The sequence below is a fragment of the Antedon mediterranea genome, chromosome 4 (assembly GCF_964355755.1).
Source record: "Antedon mediterranea chromosome 4, ecAntMedi1.1, whole genome shotgun sequence".
In the NCBI taxonomy this organism is placed as follows: domain Eukaryota; kingdom Metazoa; phylum Echinodermata; class Crinoidea; order Comatulida; family Antedonidae; genus Antedon; species Antedon mediterranea.
Window position 1 is genome coordinate 24,993,945 of NC_092673.1, and position 19,253 is coordinate 25,013,197.

Consider the following 19,253-nt stretch of genomic DNA (forward strand, 5'->3'; position numbering starts at 1 on the left):
TCAGATTTAAAAGATGAGGGCTGAGTAAACAGGACCAGCGGTCCTACTCTAACTTATACTGGACGATTAAGGAGGTCCCCTAGTATAATCCCACCACGTGACTCCCAGGAGCAATCCGCCATTTTCTCACAAATACAGTATCAAATTTCACTATAATATTAAAGATCGTAATTGAGTTACACTCAGATTTAAAAGATGAGGGCTGAGTAAACAGGACCAATGGTTCTACTCTAACTTATATTGGATGACTAAGGAGGTACCCTAGTATAATCCCACCAAGTGACTCCGAGGAGCAATCCGCCATTTTCTCACAAATACAGTATCAAATTTTACTATAATATTAAAAATCGTAATTGAGTTACACTCAGATTTAAAAGTTGAGGGCTGAGTAAACGGGACAAGTGGTCCCACCCTAACTTATACTGGACGACTAAGGAGGTACCCTAGTATAATCCCACCAATTGACTCCCAGGAGCAATCCGCCATTTTCTCACAAATACAGTATCAAATTTCACTATAATATTAAAAATCGTAATTGAGTTACACTCAGATTTAAAAGATGAGGGCTGAGTAAACAAGACCAGCGGTCCTACTCTAACTTATACTGGACGACTAAGGAGGTACCCTAGTATAATAATCCCACCAAGTGACTCCCAGGAGCAATCCGCCATTTTCTCACAAATACAGTATCAAATTTCACTATATAAAAAATTGTAATTGAGTTACACTCAGATTTAAAAGATGAGGGCTGAGTAAACGGGACCAGCGGTCCTACTCTAACTTATACTGGACGATTAAGGAGGTCCATTAGTATAATCCCACCAAGTGAATCCCAGGAGCAATCCGCCATTTTCTCACAAATACAGTATCAAATTTCACTATAATATTAAAAATCGTAATTGAGTTACACTCAGATTTAAAAGATGAGGGCTGAGTAAACAGGGCCAGCGGTCCTACTCTAACTTATACTGGACGACTAAGGAGGTACCCAAGTATAATCCCACCAAGTGACTCCCAGGAGCAATCTTCCATTTTCTCACAAATACAGTATCAAATTTCACTATAATATTAAAAATCGTAATTGAGTTACACTCAGATTTAAAAGATGAGGGCTGAGTAAACAGGACCAGTGGTCCTACTCTAACTTATACTGGACGACTAAGGAGGTACTCTAGTATAATCCCACCAAGTGACTCCCAGGAGCAATCCGCCATTTTCTCACAAATACAGTATCAAATTTCACTATAATATTAAAAATCGTAATTGAGTTACACTCAGATTTAAAAGATGAGGGCTGAGTAAACAGGACCAGTGGTCCTACTCTAACTTATACTGGACGACTAAGGAGGTACCCTGGTATAATCCCACCAAGTGACTCCCAGGAGCAATCCGCCATTTTCTCACAAATACAGTATCAAATTTCACTATATAAAAAATCGTAATTGAGTTACACTCAGATTTAAAAGATGAGGGCTGAGTAAACGGGACTAGTGGTCCCACCCTAACTTATACTGGACGACTAAGGAGGTACCCTAGTATAATCTCACCAAGTGACTCCCAGGAGCAATCCGCCATTTTCTCACAAATACAATATCAAATTTCACTATGATATTAAAAATCGTAATTGAGTTACACTCAGATTTAAAAGATGAGGGCTAAGTAAACAGGACCAGCGGTCCTACTCTAACTTATACTGGACGACTAAGGAGGTACCCTAGTATAATCCCACCAAGTGACTCCCAGGAGCAATCCGCCATTTTCTCACAAATATTGAATTTCTAATACTATAAAAACCTTAAGCAATACTGAAAATGTAAAAAAATACACAAACGGCGTTTCATAGTTATTGTCGGCTGGAAAAAATAAAAGTGGGCTGGCTTATTGTCGGCTGGCTTATTGTCGGCTAGCTTGACACAAGCTCTCTCGAGTCAGGAAAAAAGTAAATAATAAAGGACGTCCCCTATAGTTAGTTGTTATAGAAACGTAAATACGCTGGCTTGGTTTCGCTATGACAACAGTTACACATCAGTGATTCTGTTGTGTTTTCTCACTAAAAAGAAAGTGTGGCGCATGTTTTTATCGTCCTGAACAGTTATTGAAAAATGAATACAAAGTTACAGTCAAATAAAGCATTAAATCCGAACTACACAGGAATACCACGCAGATATGAAGACACTAAACCAGTGCAGACACAAGCTTTTACCCACAGTAGTATACTAGGTGAGTGAGTGCTTTTGTTTTGGGCATGATCCTAGCTAGCTAGCCCTCTCTAGCTAGCTAGGGCCAGGCCTGTCTAAGTATCTAGGTAGGCCTAGGCCTAGTAGTTAGCCCGGCCCTACAGTCTACTGTACTAGCCTAGCTACAGTAGCTCTAGCTAGACTATCTAGGTAGGCCATTCTAGCCTAGGGCCTACTACAGTACACTATATAGCTAGCTAGACCTTTCTAGTATCTATAGCTATCTAGGCCTACTAGAGGGGCCTACTGTCTAGGCTAGGCTAGAATAGATAATTAGGCTTAGGGTACCTGTATGTAGTGTAGGAAAGAACAATAGACAGATATTAATATTCTTTTACTGTATATTAACATATTATAGACCTACCTAGGCTATTATAAATAATAATATAAATTTTTTTTTTCAGATATTGGCCAATCAATTCATACAAGATGGGAACGAGATGCATTTTCTGAAAGAGAAGCTGCCATCAGAGCGACAGAAGACTCTGTATGGGCCGAGGGAGAGAGGTTAAAAAATGCAGAAATACACAAAGTTCAACTAAGATGTGGTCAAGAAAAAGAACAAGCATTAAAAGATTTACAATCTCAACATGAATGGGATTTTAAGGTACAGAACAGTAGCCTAATAGTATGTTCAGGTGGATAACACTTTTTAATGCCAAATATGGAACACATTGAATCTAAATGAATAAATGTGAAAAAAAGTTTTTCAATCAAATACAGTTTTTTTTTACAATTTTTATTAAAAAAACCTGTTCACATAGGCCTATACTAAATAAAACTTATGGGACCTGGACAATAGTAGTCATTTAAAGATAGCACTGGGAAAATCAGAAGATGGGAAATTATTAAGAAGATTGAGAAATAAGTAGAAAGACAGAAATAAAAACAACACAATTGATGTATTATTAATTATATTGATGTGTACAAAATGTTCATTAGGTTATTCTTAATCAAATTCTTTTCAGGAAGAAGCATTGCGAATAGAAGGAGAGATGCAGAAAATGACAATAGAGCAAGTAAGAGCAGAACGAGAATCTGGAGAGGAACAATTGCGCAAGACAGTTGAAAAGTTAAAGACAGAATGTGAAGAGGAGAAAATAAAAGCTGTGCAGTGTGCAAGAGAGGAAGAAAAGAATTTGGCTGCTAAAGAGGCAGCAAGGGTTGCCATGTAAGAGATAGTATTGTCTACTGTATTCCACAACATGTACTGTACAAGCAGTGGCGTAACAGCTAGAGTATGGTGAGAGCTCACTGACTAAACCCAGCTTATGGCTTCCTGAACAATGCCCAGAGTAAAAACAGGCATTAAAATATGTTGAGGCCTCCTGCATTGGAGGGCCACTAATAGACACTGGTGGGTTTCCTGGTGCGATATTTATGTCCATCACATTGCATAACAATGTTTACAAAACAATTTGGTGTGCAATAGTACTTTTAATTATTGAAATATGAAATCAATGCACACTAAATCATACACTTCTAGGTGTGTTAATAGAGTAAATAAATAATAACAACTATAAAATTTACTCCTGACACTTTTTATATTCAAAATTTTTTTTCAAATTTTAGAGTGGTTGCCAAGAACACAGAAAAGGCTGCAAAGGAAGCTGCAAACGACAACGAAAATGCACTGAAGGACCTCGACAAGAAACTAACAGATGAAAAAACAAAAGCCGTTTCTGAGACACAGAAAATAGAGAGGCAAACAGCTGCAACAGAAATGCAAAAATTGAAACAGTTACACGCCAAAGAAATCGCAAAATTGGAAGAGAAACTTAGCAAGGAAGAAAAAGCGCACAAATCAACAGACAATGAACTGGAACAAATGACCAAAGAAAAAGACTCATGGGTGAAAAAGTACACTGGCTTAAAGGATTCTTATCAGCTTTTTATAGATGAAACAAAAGGATTTTGCCCAGGGCAGGCAGATTTCTTGCTTGAGTAATCGGTGTGCTTTCTTTTTTAAGTATTTGTTTATATGCCAAAGTATCTTTCAGCATTTGTCTTTTCATAGAACACACAATTTTTTTTTCTAATAAAAATGTGCTTATCATAATCTGCGTAGTCTACAGGTATGTATTTCCAGTGGGTAGATAGAGGGTAGACAATTTTGTCCCCACAGTGCAGTTCGTCCTTTGTTTATCTTTCAAAAACAAAAGTTCACAATTTATGTAGCAAATGCACAAAGATTTCTTTACATTTTGTAGTATGATGTGCCATAATTTAACATGAATATGAAGATATTCAGTCTTTCGTGTGCTTATTTTGCTTTTGTGCACATTGCTCAGTATTACTCAAGTTATTAACTGTCAGAATGATCAGCTTTTTTCGCTTGTACAGATTTTTATCGTTGCTTGTGCTATTGACAAAACTAATTTATTTTTCCGGGTCAACCTTCATTTTTGTAACGAATTTATAAAAGAATGTTGAAATTAAATATATAAATAAATAAGTGTTTCTTATGTTTTCTATACGTTTTTAATCAACTGAATATTCATTAAGGATTATTATTAGCATTACTAGAGCTAGTAAAACAGAATTATTTAAAGGCATATTGACCTCTAGAAACTCGCAGAAGTAAAATGTATGCTCAAGGAGTTAGTGGCATAACGGCTATGAGCGCTCACTGGCTAAACCCATTGTATTTTTATGAGACAAAATAAATTAAATGAAATGAAACCCAGAGCTTAAGGGACCTCTGATCAGAGCTCAGGGGAAACAACAGGCTTGAAACTGAGCTCAGAGTAAACAACAGGCTTAAAAATATCCCAGAACTCCAGCGTTGCAGGGCCACTAAGGGGTTTTTAAACCAGGGCCTAATGTCTCTGTGCTACACCACTGCAAGAAACCCTGGGGTAAAAATAATGAAATAATTTCAATAATTAACTTTTTTATTTCCATGACGGAAATTATTTTATTGCTATAAATAGAAATAAACAATTCATTAACATATTTGATAATTTGGTTTAATCTGTACATTTTTTTAAATTTTAAGCTGTAGAGCAGCATACAACTATTGTTTCAATGACAAAATTATAATTAGATAAAAATATATAAATACATAATTAAATTAGAGAAAATGTGCAGTAAAAATATAAAGCCAATAACTTTTGCCGCCAGCAACTTTAGAGCTTTTAACGCTTATTCGATATTTACACACATTACGTTTACAGTTATATTAACAATACTTATAAATAGTGTGTGACAAAATATGGTAGCAGAATTTTCATATCAAATATTGAAATTAAAAACTACAAATTTAACTACGGTAGGAATCTTTTTTATATTAGCTACTTTGAGTGCACAGCATTTATATGATCCAGTCAGAAACATGGATTACACTGCACTAATGTATGCTCCTGCAACGGCCAATGCTAATTACCAACAAGACATTTGTATTAGAGAAGCTTTTTATTTGCGAGAACAATCAATCAGATTTCTGATAAATATATTTAATATTTTAATGCCTCGTTATTCAATTATTATTGGGTTGTGTGTTCATTCTCGTTGGCCCCTTATTTTCAGTACAGTACATTACAAAAGCGGCAATACATGATATGTTTTTAGATACTGTAGTTATACCAACCTTGATTGCAAATTTTCCTCCCTTTCATAAAATCAAAATGGTACTGTGGGTATGATCAACTAGTCATCCATTTATTGAAAGTACTGTACTGATGCCAATCTGCGGTGACTGTTGATTGGACCCGGACACCAGACTTACTTTGACTTTTAGTTGACACAAGATTGGTTAGGAAAAATTATGTCACCTTTAATTTCAAATATGGGCAGGGTATAAACGTTAAACAATTTGATTACTACATAGAGTATATCTATCAATATCACTTAACGATTTATTATGTTGAACTTTCTTTGCCCCACCGGGTGCCTTGATGTCCCTACTACTAAATGTCAGATCACTTCCTGTTAAAGAAATTGAACTATCTGAAGGGACTAGGCCTGGTGACTGGGGGTCAGGATATAGGTTTGGGGCACTTTGAGATGCTTCCCTGTTCAGGGTTGAGTGCGCTTTGTTTGTTTGTGGTTCATCTAGTTTGTAATCTTTAACATACTGACAGCCTTTTCCGAGTAAAACGATGCTGATTAAAATCTTCAGTAATGTAATGCTGTAAATGAAAATGCTGCTTTTCAGTATAAAAATATGGTGAACGTCTTTATTATAGTAGGTTTATAATTGTTGTATATTTATATAAATTCATTTTTCTTATACTACAGTAATATTTCTTTTTAAATGTCATCGGTTTGTTACATTGTCTATTTATATTTTTCTATAAATCTATCATCTCATTAATGTTTCACAGTTCTATATTATTCCTATAAATTGTCGGTTTCATTTGTATTTATATTTACATCTATCAAGCACCGATTCTGTTTAATTTTCATTGGCTTGTTACATGCATTTTTCTATTTAGTTTAAGTTGTCGTATATTATGGCTTTTCCTGTTAATAAATGGGAAGGATAAGATTAAGTGTTTCAAGCGTTTCAATTTAAAAATTGCTTTATTCGAACCTAGCAGCAAATTTACTAGACAATTGCTGGATAAAAACTAAACCTCATTTTAGATTTAAGGCCAATATACACAGAAGAGCGGTAATGGTAAGCGGAAAAACCAAATAGCTTGTTCCATGTAGAATCTGTATCTATCCTGAGCGGGAACTGCCGTCCGCTCCGTATTTTGTGTAAATAGTCATAAAGAATAACATAGATTCTATATTTTGTATTACCGTTACTGCTCGTCTGTGCAAATTGGCCTTAGTGAGTAGATTTGTTTTACAGTTACAAGATCGAACACTGGACCTTGGGATTGAAATATAAGCATGCATACAACCAAGCTACAACTCCACTAAAGTAAAGTATTTAGTTTTCTGTTAGTTAGTTCAAAAAACTATAATCTTAAATGTTAGTGGAGGTTATTAATAATAATATTATCTTTGTTATCTGTGAACTGAATAAAAACAACAATTTACCTTATGTAGGAAAGAATGATGATGATAACTGATATGAATCCGCTCATTTTAAATGACTGGGTGAAGATACGTATTCCCTAAAATTGTAAATAAAATTTTTTTAATTTAGGTGTATATTTCACTCAACTAATCTATATACAGAATGTAATACACACAAACAAGCAATGAAATACATGACACTATGTGTTTCATACAAATAAACATTAAAAAAAAAAATTAAATATAATCAAGATTTGTAATGTCATCATACGAATTAATCAACACAACAACAAAGTGAAGAATCATCATCAAAAAAAAAGTTTTTTCGATGCGACCAAACAATTTTAAGGGGTAAACTCAAACTGATTGTGAATGCATTTGTAATATAGTTCATTACATATACATAAAAAACATAAATTCTAGGAACTTACCAATGCTGCAATAGGCAATGGAATGAACCCCCATTCGTCTGAATTTTACCGATACCGATTGTGAATGCATTTGTAACATAGTTCATAACATATACATAAAAAACATAAATTCTAGGAACTTACCAATGCTGCAATTGGCAATGGAATGAACCCCATTCGTCTGGACACCAAGTCTGTGTGATCTGAATAAGCCTAAATAAAAAACCGGGGGAAATTGATCATTGATAAGGGGTATTTCTATCTGGGAACAACATCTTTAATGCATTATTAATTACACTAGTACAGTGTACTAAAACAAATAATATAAAATATTTAAAATACATGATAAAAAGAATACTCACTGTCTTTTTTCTACTTGATACCAAATCATTTGCTAAACTTGCACGATATTCTAGATAAACCTGTAAGAAAAACAAGAACAAATTAATACTTTTTTTTATTTATATAGTTATCATATTGCAAAGCCAAAACTGTTGTAAAAAAACAATTACCTCGGCTGAAATACAGTTAAATTTGGTAATGAATGCATGTTTAACCCAGTCTACCAAAACCTCTGCCGCCAGCACCAAGATTATGTCCGGTATTAGCTGTTTGAAATGTTCTGAAATTTCAAGAAAAACAAATTGTATGTGCTAGAAAACAGGCAGTAAGAGAGAGATTCTACAATTCTAAAATGTAGGTCAGGCTCAAGTACATCATTTAAACTTACCTGGATTCCAGGAAAATTCTGTCATGTTTCTGAGAACGACAATTGACAATAACACCAGGTAGTGGTAGCGCTCGCGTATGTCAGCACAAGACATCTGGTATAAATTACGCTTTTCAAATTTCTTGAATACGCTTCCTTTCAACTCAACAAACTGTACCAAAATAAAAAGTTTATATAAATAATTTGAAAATCAAAAGTGATTTACACAAATGACTACACATCAACAGTGAGTTACACATGATTGTGTAAAAGAGTACTAACATGAAATACATACAGAATATCAAGTTACACAAAAACCAATAGATGCATTGATTATGTTTAAATAACATGGAGTAGTATAAAACTGACTCCAAATAATAATAAGAGGCAAGCCATGATTCAACGTTTCAATCTTTATTTGATCATCAGGAATGAACAATAATTCCAAAGGCAGACATTTATAACTACAGTCTATTCAATGAGATATAAACAATTAGCCATACAGGGTGTTACAAAGAAAATCAAAACAAAAGGCAGTAGATACACAAGTAAATATCAGATAAACAATTTTAGCTCTTTTGATTCTCTCAAACCACAATTCAATGGATGGCTGGTTGCTGTAAATGGCTTAGGCCTCTTTGAGTAATAAATAACACCAATTATTGGAGCTGTTATATTATATTTACGTTTGGATAAATTAATACTTTAAATTTAACTGGCAAGTTCTCTTTAAGCAAAGTGTAAAATATAGTTAAAATGTTCACATTTAAATCCTCCATGTTGTGAATTAAAAAAAATGTAGAGTACCACTCTACCTTCAGTTCAACTAAAGAAATTTGGACAAGGTATAATCAGAATAGTGTAAAGTTTCTTTATCATGCACATACATTGTGACCAATGACTTCATGTCCTATCTGAAGGACAAGGTAATTTGCATAAAATAGCTGGCACAGACTTACATTGTTGGACATCATGATGGTGAGGAGAGCTTTTGTGTGTGAATTAAATGCCACATTCAATGTAGTAGCCTGGAATAAGACTAAGACAGCATGTAAAACTGAAAATTAAATTAAGGTATTTAACTTTAAAGAGACAGATGGGATGAAGCAGTAATGAATGAGGCTCAGCACAGTCAAACCCTCTATGTCATTTTACTAATGCAATTAAGTCAACCGTGTCGATAGAAATTAATAAATTATAAGCATGGTTGTGGTATGTGGAGTTGTGGCTTGGTGGTTAGGATGATTGGCTACCAATCCAAGGGTCCTCTCATATCATATGTCAGAATTTTTCTAATGACAAATTACAACTCCACTCTTAAAGTTTGTTTATGTTGAGCATGTACTGTATGTTTGTCTTATGAATGTATTCGATTATGGTTATCCTTGGTAATTTGACTAAATATATAACACAAAAAATTGACATCCAAATGACATGGTCAACCTTTTAATGGTAAACCACGTTTTGCGTTTTTAACAAGGAAACACTAACCAACAGTCGCTTGTTTTGTTGAAAATCAGAATTTTGAGCTAACCATATTGAAACTTTACATGGACACTTATTGCTTTCACTGTTAAAATACTGATAAGAATGCCCACATGCCTAAACCTCATTGATAGAAGTGTGGCTTTCAAAAATATATAAAACTTTCACCAAGAAAAGGATACAGACATAAACAATAGCTAATCCCAAATGCGGAATGATGCCAAAATGTTCTCTCCTTTTCTTCTTTGGTTCGGTTGCCGTCCAAAATAAAGCATCCAGAATGTCTTGACCAAATGATGAAAACAAACGGTCAGCTACCTGCATTCAAACAAATAAATTGTTAATTAAAAATAAACCATAAACTTTTACAATAAAGTTTGACTGGACACACTAAGTCAGATGCAAAATGGTGTTTTTTTTTAAAATTTTTCTTACTGAGAATTGAAAAAACTATTATTTCCATGCTTTATCTATAACTGCAAATGCAACCAATAGTCTGGTTTGTGGTACACCATGTTTTTCTGAAAGGGAATAAAGTCAAGAATGTCTTGACCATAATTCTTTTACTTTAGGAAGCCCAAGAGGCCTGGTGTATCACAGTTAAACCTTAAAGACGTATTGTCCTCCAAAAACATAAAAAATGAAGATTAATTAAATCTTATTTAAAGACTTTAAATAGACCATTTTGCAGTTTTAAAGTTAATCAATTCTGTATAAAATAAATAATCAACAAAATTAATTATTTCACTTATAAAAAGACAAAAAAACAAACAAAAAAAAACATTTTTTTTTTCAGTTGTTGAGGGGGACAATATATCTTTAAAGGAAAGGAACAACCTAATATCTTACCTAACTATTATAAAAGTAACCCTACCAACTTAATATTCAGCACAATTTATGTTTAAATCGGATTTGTAGTTTTCTAGTAAACAGGATTTTAAAGCTGTTTTCAAGACATTTGATGGCAGCCTGTTTGTGACGTCAGATACGGCCGACGAAAATTTTAAGATTCGCGGTTGCATTTGGCACTTCTATTGGCTAAGCGAATCCGCTAATATGATTGGCTAATAACGCGACATGCGGTCATGCAGGACGGCGATGACACGGTATGAGCATGCGCTGGCTTGGTAAACAAACCTTCGATCGATCTTTTCTTCTGCAAGCCAATTCGTAAATCTTTCAGCTATTGTTAATCTATTGTTACTTTTATTGCCTAGCTGTTTCAAACGGGATTTGGTAGGGGAATTAACTGGCAAACCTTCCAAACGAAGGCTGTTGGTTGACGATGCAGTGTCTACTTTATTTTCGTTTAACACAAGTTCTAGGCCTAGTAAGGCATACAGTACAGATACACTGGCCGAAAGTACACCATTCTTCGACGGCTTGTTATGCTCGTGAATGTTCTTCTTCTCTTCTTTTTTCCTCATCAGCACGACGCAAAACTAACTCTCTTTCTGTATATTCTGGTTCCAGATTTTCTGAATTATAAAAACTCCAAGCCATATTCCGAAAATATTAGGTATGTTAGGCTATTTAATTGATTTTATTTATGGTTATATCCCGCACTTCCATATTGAAATACTGTACTAAGACGATGGACGCTTGGATTTGCTTGAATGCGTCCACCTAATCTGACGTCACATAATTGCTCTTAACCTGTCAAAATGGCGCTGTTCAATTTCCGATATGTTGTCGTTTAAAAGTCTATTTTTTAACTAAATTGCTTACTATTGTACCTTGAACCATTGTAATCATGTTTTTATTACATTTATCTATAAGCACAGTGGCACATTTAGCCCAGGGTGTTCCTTTCCTTTAAAAGAAGAAATCATTAATACCTCCAACATATTGTAGATGATATACAGTTTAATCATAGCCTGGCCTCTGACAATATGATATAACATCGAGATGTCTACAGAGTTAAGAATCCAGCTGCAGGCAATCAGTATAAAGCCTTTTAACAGGTCACACATTTGAGCTGGTTCAAGCCACCGGCCACCTCTACCAATTAAATATAAAATAAATGGTTATTCTTTTATTATATTGGGTGACCTCTCCAAACTTTGAATAAAGTTTTAATTTTTTCTTTACTACAGTGCCATTTTGGACGGGAGACTTCCAGAATTTTAGACCTGTCTCCCTGACTAATATTGTGCTCCAGGTTTTCAATATTTTCTCCTGGATTACAAAGATAACTGAATTTTGATGTATGCGTGAAGTTTTCTGCATTAAATTTTAACAAAAAGGCTTACACACAAGAAAATTTATAATAGCCATTGTACGACCATCTGCAGTCATAACTTTTCTAATTTTTTTTCTTTTTTTCCTCTGACATAGCGACCACACGATACCGCCTGTGACGTCACACACTGCATTCCTTACTTCTTGATAACATATATAATTACCAAAACCCTGAGAGATCTAAATAAAATGTTCATATCTCCAAACAAAAAGTATATAGAAAGAATTCATGATGAAGAGGCAAGCACACACTCCACAACCTACCGTTGCATTTGACAGGGTCCAATAAATATCTTGAGGAGCGCCATGAACACTCGCATTGGTAGGAATGTAAATAAAAATAGAAAGGCATCCATGCAGAGGAAAAATCCATACCACATCATCTGTTAAAGAAATGAATACTGTACAATAAAAAACATAAAGCTACACTATCAAACTAGTTTGACAAAAAAGTCCGATGTGTCCAAATATGGTAGTGATATGCCCAAATATTATAGTGATATGACATCCTCCTGTCCATATATTAAAGCAGAAAATAAGAATACAATAAAGTCAAAAGCCACACACCTATGGAAAAAGGGAAATAATAAAAGCATAGAGATATTAAATATATCCATAGTTTAATAATACTGTATAGTATAACGCAATTAATAATTAATACCTTTTCAACTTCTTTTTGAATTTTAAAAAATGTGTAAACACGCTCTCGCTTCTGTTCATACTTTGCCTCATCATGTTGTAGAAAATAACCTCTTGTTAATTCTGCATTTAGATACTTGAATAAAGAAAGATCTGAAAAATAAACATTATATTAAGTCTATCTTTTTGATGAAATACAGAGGGAGGTGTTTACTCGAGGGGGGAGTTTATATTTTAAAAAGCTGGGTGTTTATTGATTCGATTAAATACGGTATTTCAATTCATGAAGGCTATATTATTGTATAATTAATAATATTAATAAATAAAAACGTTTAAAACCGCGTACTGTTATCTGAATTGTTCGTAAAGCTTTCTCTTCTTGTATTAGACACATTTTTAGCCACCCCCTCAGCTTTCGAAGTTTCAGGAGGAGATGGTGGTACAACGTCAACACCGACAGCTTCGCCATCTGTGTCACCTTCCTCCTTCGTCGGCCTACCACCGCTACACCGAGGCCTAGCCTCAATGGATTCCTCTCCATCTTTTTGTGTGATAAAATCACCTTTTCCCAAAGTGCTAGTATCAGACTGCATTATAAAAACCTGCAGTTATCAAAATATACGTGGAATTAATAGTTGAGCATTATACAGACATAAAAAAGACATAAAAATGCCAACGCATATGCCGCAAAATGGTCATGGTAAACATGCGTACACCCGATTGACTCTAAAAAAAAAGAGAGCGCCACCTACAATTTTACAAATTCGCCTCTTACATATTGCTGTGAAATTAATTATTGTCATCTTACAAAACTTGTTTCATTCAGTGTGTTCCACATTAATAAAACACATAAAAAAGACATCATTACAACATAAAGTGAGATGGAGGCTGGCGGTCTTAACAACTACAAAGTGGCAAACAATACATATGATGATAGTATATAAAATCTTTATTTGGAAATTTGATAAAGTTTAAAAATGTACACAAGGTATGTTTTCGTGTCCCTCAAAAAAAACCGACAAAATATTACAGTACTCAAAAATTAAACTATTGGTTTTACCTCATGACAATTATATGAAATACCTATAGCATACAAATCCAAAATATGTAACTTCTCCCTACGCTTGGAAGTTTGTCGATACAAATAAAATGTATCGTCCATTCTGTCAATGGCAAGCCCAAAATTAGGAACCCAATACTGTAATATCATTTTATGATGCGCTAGGCATTGTATTGCATAATTGCAGACTCCCTTTCTGTTGGTATTTTCCAAGTCAAAATCACATATTATTTAAGTAATATTTTTAAACACTTCTTTTCCAAATCATTTTTACATGGTTATTATGCTGCCAATTTTCTCAAATCAAACAACGCTATAATAGTTCTAGCTTTCAATAATACAATTTATAAAAATAAGAATTACCTACAAATTATAATATTAGATATTATTGGAATAGTTGACCTTTCATTTTTAATAAAATTATGTAATATTCTATTTCTAGTAGAAGTATTATAAGAAAATTATCAAATGGTATACAACTATATTTTATGAATAGAAATTAAAAATGTATTTATAGTCAACTTAAAAATCATATAAAATAATCCATAATCATAAATCATTTTGGAGCTATTGTATACTATAGTAATTAACAATATAATTATTAATACTATTTCTGTAAAATATATGCAATATAATCATAATAGCTAAGAATATACAGTAACCTTCTTTATTTACTGTAATGATAGTTATAACATTATTATAGGTATACATGTAATAATAACCAATGTTATACAGAAAGTACATTAAGCAGGTAGCCTTTTACATAACTCTGTACATTAAAAACAAAATGTGAGAAAAAACTATATCCTATAATAGTGTCATTAATTACAACACAGATTTGAAAAATATATTTATTACAAATACAGTATTTACAATTCACAATACACACAACATGAATCAGAACATTCAGCAACATTCTATTGCATCCTCATCTAAAAATATAAATAAAAAAAAAATTGTTTAAAAATAATCATTTTTATGAAAAAAGAATCAACAATTTTTAACATTAGACCACACGCCCACCCTTTCCCCATCCCCACAACATTGCTTCAAACCAAAAAAAAAACAATACAATATCTGCTGTGATTATTTCTATTAACAAGGCTAAGAATCATGACTCAAACTTACAAGGCTTAAGAGTTAACTCGGTTGTGCTCCGGGTAACTGAACTCAAACATACTGAAAGTGTTCAAAGTAACTGAACTCAAACATACAGTAAGTGCTCCAACTGAACTCAACATATACTAAGTGTTAAGTAACTTAACTAAAAAATTACCTCTTCAAGTAACTGAACTGAAACATGAACACTTCTATGTACTGAACTCAGACATGAGCACTCTATGTACTGAACTCAAACATGAGCACTCTATGTACTGAACTCAAACATGAGCACTCTATGTACTGAACTCAAACATGAGCACTCTATGTATTGAACTCAGACATGAGCACTCTATGTACTGAACTCAAACATGAGCACTCTATGTACTGAACTCAGACATGAGCACTCTATGTACTGAACTCAGATGAGCACTCTATGTACTGAACTCAGACATGAGCACTCTATGTACTGAACTCAGACATGAGCACTCTATGTACTGAACTCAGACATGAGCACTCTATGTACTGAACTCAGACATGAGCACTCTATGTACTGAACTCAGACATTAGCACTCTATGTACTGAATTCAGATGAGCACTCTATGTACTGAACTCAGATAAGCACTCTATGTACTGAACTCAGACATGAGCACTCTATGTACTGAATTCAGATGAGCACTCTATGTACTGAACTTAGATAAGCACTCTATGTACTGAACTCAAACATGAGCACTCTATGTACTGAACTCAGACATGAGCACTCTATGTACTAAACTCAGACATGAGCACTCTATGTACTGAACTCAAACATGAGTACGCTATGTATTGAACTAAAAAATAAATAAAAATTCTAAAATTTTTTTGTAAATTCTATCAATATTTAAATGATAATGAAAGACAAATTAATGTTTGCATATGAAAATGCCTTAAAATTGTAAAAAGTAACAGACAGACCCCTGATTGTTTTTCCACTCCTCAATTTAGTTATTGTATTACAAAATAATATTAAAAATAAACCTTTTCTATGTAGTATAATTTAATATTGAATACATCAGTGTTGGGTTTAACTGAAATGTTGCTAAGGGGTGTAAGCGGGTGGTGGAGGCATCTCTGTAAGTTGAGGAGCACTTCGCAACTCTGCCTCCAGAAAGTTATCCCAATCATCCATCAGTCGCTCCCGTGGGACGACTTCATATGCTGAGTACCGCCGTAAGAGGTTAGTTGCCGAGATGATGACAGACAGGGAGCCGGCTCCAGCCACGAGATAAAAGCCGACGTCATATGATACCGATACTTTACTTCCCTCGGCTAACTTGTAGCTGTTCAAAACTTTTTCCATAAGTGTTGTTACCCAGTAACAGAATCCGCAGATGGTTACACACAAGAGAACTAAAAATAAAAATGTCATTGATTACTTTTAATACACAGTTGATGAGATTATATTATGTACTGTGGACTATTTAAAACATCCAGGGGTCCAGGTTCCAATCCTGACTTAGTACCAGAGTTGTTTACTCATGACTCTTCCAACTCCACTCCCTAAGCTTCAAATGAGACTTAGTTTATAAGCATGATAAATAATAAAATAGTTTATCCATAGTTTTTGGTGAGTTTGTGTTTGCTGTTGGATGCGTATAAAAGAAAAAAAAACAAAGACAAAAAGAATTTTCAGAATATTTTTTAATTACTCACAACACACTGTACCAAAATATGGACATGATTTGCAAATATAAATCCCACAATGCAACATAAATAATGGCACATAGATGGATTGAAAAACATGAATATTGTAGCCAGCATACAGTATGAAATAAAATGATCGTAAGAGGGCCTACCTGTTACTATATTTCCAACCGAGTGTCTCCGTATTGTCTTTATGACGTGCTTCATCGGACCGAGTGTATCGAGGAAAAATGCGATTAGACTACTAATGATAGACAGGAAGATGAAACTGATGTTAATTCTCATTATTGTAACAACCTGAGAGGTGATACAATATTCCATGGCTGAAATAAAATAATGTTATTATTATTAATCATTTGAAGACAATTTCTTCCACACGCAAAATATTAAGAAAACTGTATAATTACATTTTCATAAGAATATAGTTCAGATTTTTTTCCTAGATTAAGAATGTTGTAGTATATTTCACCATCATTTTTGTAATTTCACACTTAATAAATTCTGATTCTGTTAAAGCAATCATTAAAAACTAGAAAAAACCATGACGTTTACACTACACCCCTAGTGATTAAATTTTTAACCTCATGTCGAATTTAAACATATGAATTACCGGTACTGGACATAAAAAATATTTAGAGAGTATTGCTGTATGTCAAAAATACATCTTTATCAATGTGTATATATTATATTGGTAGAAAGTATTATTAAGCTCTGTCTACACTATCAAACTTTATGTTACAAACAAATGTGATGTGCCCATATATGGACAAGATGATGTCATATCAAAAATACAAAAGTAGAGTGTAAATTTGTGTTGCTTGAACAGACTATGACATTACTTAAAAAATATTTGTGGGAATGGTTCAAGTAGGATGTGACGATGCATATTCTGTTAATTTGTTTTTATCTTATCTTATGACAAGGGCAGATCCAGGATTTTTAAATGGAAGTGCTAATTAAATGTAATATTAATAATCTACTGTATAAAAAAAAAGTTATTCATAATTTTATTTTAGCTGTCAAAAGGTGGGAATTTGCACATCACCAATAATACTTTTGAAAACAACTAAAATATTGAATATAATCTGAATATCTTTTTAATAAATAGCAGAAAATTCAGTAATTCAGTAATCACGGGGGAGTTCGTACAGTAGGGGCATGTCATGATGGCATCAACTAAAATTTAACATTGAGTTCAAGAAGGGGTACTGTTTTTGTATTGTATTTAAAATGTAAACCTGTTAGCTGACCGATTTTACCTATCGTAGCTGTAAATTATGGTACACTGATTTACCGTAAATCTTCTAATTGTAACCCTGGGTTATTATTCTTTGATTGTTTTTAACTAGGGTGAGTTACTATTAGAAGGTGAGTTACTATTAGAAGGGGGCTTACTATTAGAGTGTGGGTTACTAAAGTATTAGAAAATTTACGGTAACCAATCCAAAGTTACTCTGCAGGCTCCAGTCTACTGTCCCATTATCAATATTTATTAAATTTAAAAATGAACATTAAAAAAAATGTAAATCTAAAAACAATAGGAACTTACAAGGGGTATTTTCAACATGCGGTGTGAGGAATTCATATGCTCCAATATACTCCTTGTCACATTTACCGCCATGAAGACTGAACCATTTCTGCTCCGCCAGCGCAGCGATTAAGAACGCGATAACAACCATGCCCATGATTGCGGCTACAAGGTTTCGTTCAGTTGTCTTTGGTCTGATTTGCCTGCTACGTCGATGTCTGTGATGACGATGTCTTCTACGATGTCTACGACTTGACCTGCCAGAGCTCGATGAAGAGGTGGTCACTGTGTTTGCTGAAGTCGTGTTGTTGCTGTTACTGCTTGTCATGATGCAATATATTCTTTATTGTTTTTGTTTAAGAATTATTAATAAAATGGCGAAAATTGTGTAGATATTACTATTCAGAATGGTTGCATAAACTACTGTAGCTTTTCCTGAATTTTCGAATTAGAATTGATGATCACTTATACTCTAAAAAAAAGAAAATATGCTTAATAATAATACATCATAGTATGTATTGTATATATTAATCAATAATATAACAATGTACTCTACTGTAGGACCTAGCTAGCTAGCCTAAATAAACATCCAAAACAGTTGGACAGATAAAAAATATTTATTGAAACATAAACTGTTACAAAATGCCATTCTCGGGTTAATTTGTTTTAACTAATGAAATAATCCAATACAGAATAATAAGTTACATCAATTACAAGTTCTAGATTTCTAGGCCCTATTATGTTCAGTTTCTCGTATTGATAGGCTAAGCCTCCTGTTGTGTAGGCTGGCTAGTGTTTTTCGCATTGCTTGCTTGCGCCCGTCGTCGTAGTAGTCGAGAGGTAAACAAGGAAGTGCCCACAAAAGTTGTTTAAAAATGATAATATAGTACATCTTACACGATTATATTAGTACATGTATGTCCTTTAAATATTAAAGATACTTACAGTCATATTTCAATGCACAATTTCATTACATAAACATGAAATAATATAGGTTTTTACACGATAAGTTTCTTGAGATTATTCGTCGTTCCTTTCTTGTTTTTATTATTCCCGATATCCTATAGATGGCGCTGTTTTGTTTTTTCAAGATATCATCACAACAGTAACAGCAGTATTTCTCCAAAAATGTAACTGAAATTTGGTATTGCAATAGTGATTTATAAATTATTTTATGATTGACAACTAAAAA

General features: G+C 33.6%; 3 protein-coding genes across 3 annotated transcripts; 1 reads left to right on the forward strand and 2 right to left on the reverse strand.

Moving 5' to 3' along the window:
* The first annotated feature begins 2,018 nt into the window (after positions 1 to 2,018).
* On the forward strand, positions 2,019 to 5,014 carry LOC140047017 (uncharacterized protein C6orf163 homolog). Its single transcript, XM_072091814.1, has 4 exons — positions 2,019 to 2,220; positions 2,642 to 2,844; positions 3,206 to 3,408; positions 3,810 to 5,014. The coding sequence occupies exons 1-4, from the start codon at positions 2,103 to 2,105 to the stop codon at positions 4,183 to 4,185; spliced, it is 900 nt and encodes a 299-aa protein (XP_071947915.1). The 5' UTR covers positions 2,019 to 2,102; the 3' UTR covers positions 4,186 to 5,014.
* Positions 5,015 to 5,139: 125 nt separating this feature from the next.
* On the reverse strand, positions 5,140 to 13,399 carry LOC140047014 (transmembrane anterior posterior transformation protein 1 homolog). The gene is made up of 12 exons (XM_072091812.1): positions 13,039 to 13,399; positions 12,715 to 12,845; positions 12,318 to 12,436; positions 11,651 to 11,813; positions 9,995 to 10,130; positions 9,287 to 9,384; positions 8,349 to 8,499; positions 8,131 to 8,240; positions 7,981 to 8,040; positions 7,763 to 7,831; positions 7,230 to 7,306; positions 5,140 to 6,367 (listed from the first exon to the last, which is right to left on the reverse strand). The coding sequence occupies exons 1-12, from the start codon at positions 13,283 to 13,285 to the stop codon at positions 6,043 to 6,045; spliced, it is 1,686 nt and encodes a 561-aa protein (XP_071947913.1). The 5' UTR covers positions 13,286 to 13,399; the 3' UTR covers positions 5,140 to 6,042.
* Positions 13,400 to 13,623: 224 nt separating this feature from the next.
* Positions 13,624 to 19,102, reverse strand: LOC140047020 (transmembrane protein 127-like). The gene is made up of 4 exons (XM_072091818.1): positions 19,007 to 19,102; positions 18,083 to 18,533; positions 16,686 to 16,856; positions 13,624 to 16,239 (listed from the first exon to the last, which is right to left on the reverse strand). The coding sequence occupies exons 2-4, from the start codon at positions 18,387 to 18,389 to the stop codon at positions 15,929 to 15,931; spliced, it is 789 nt and encodes a 262-aa protein (XP_071947919.1). The 5' UTR covers positions 18,390 to 18,533; positions 19,007 to 19,102; the 3' UTR covers positions 13,624 to 15,928.
* Between the last annotated feature and the right edge of the window lie 151 nt (positions 19,103 to 19,253).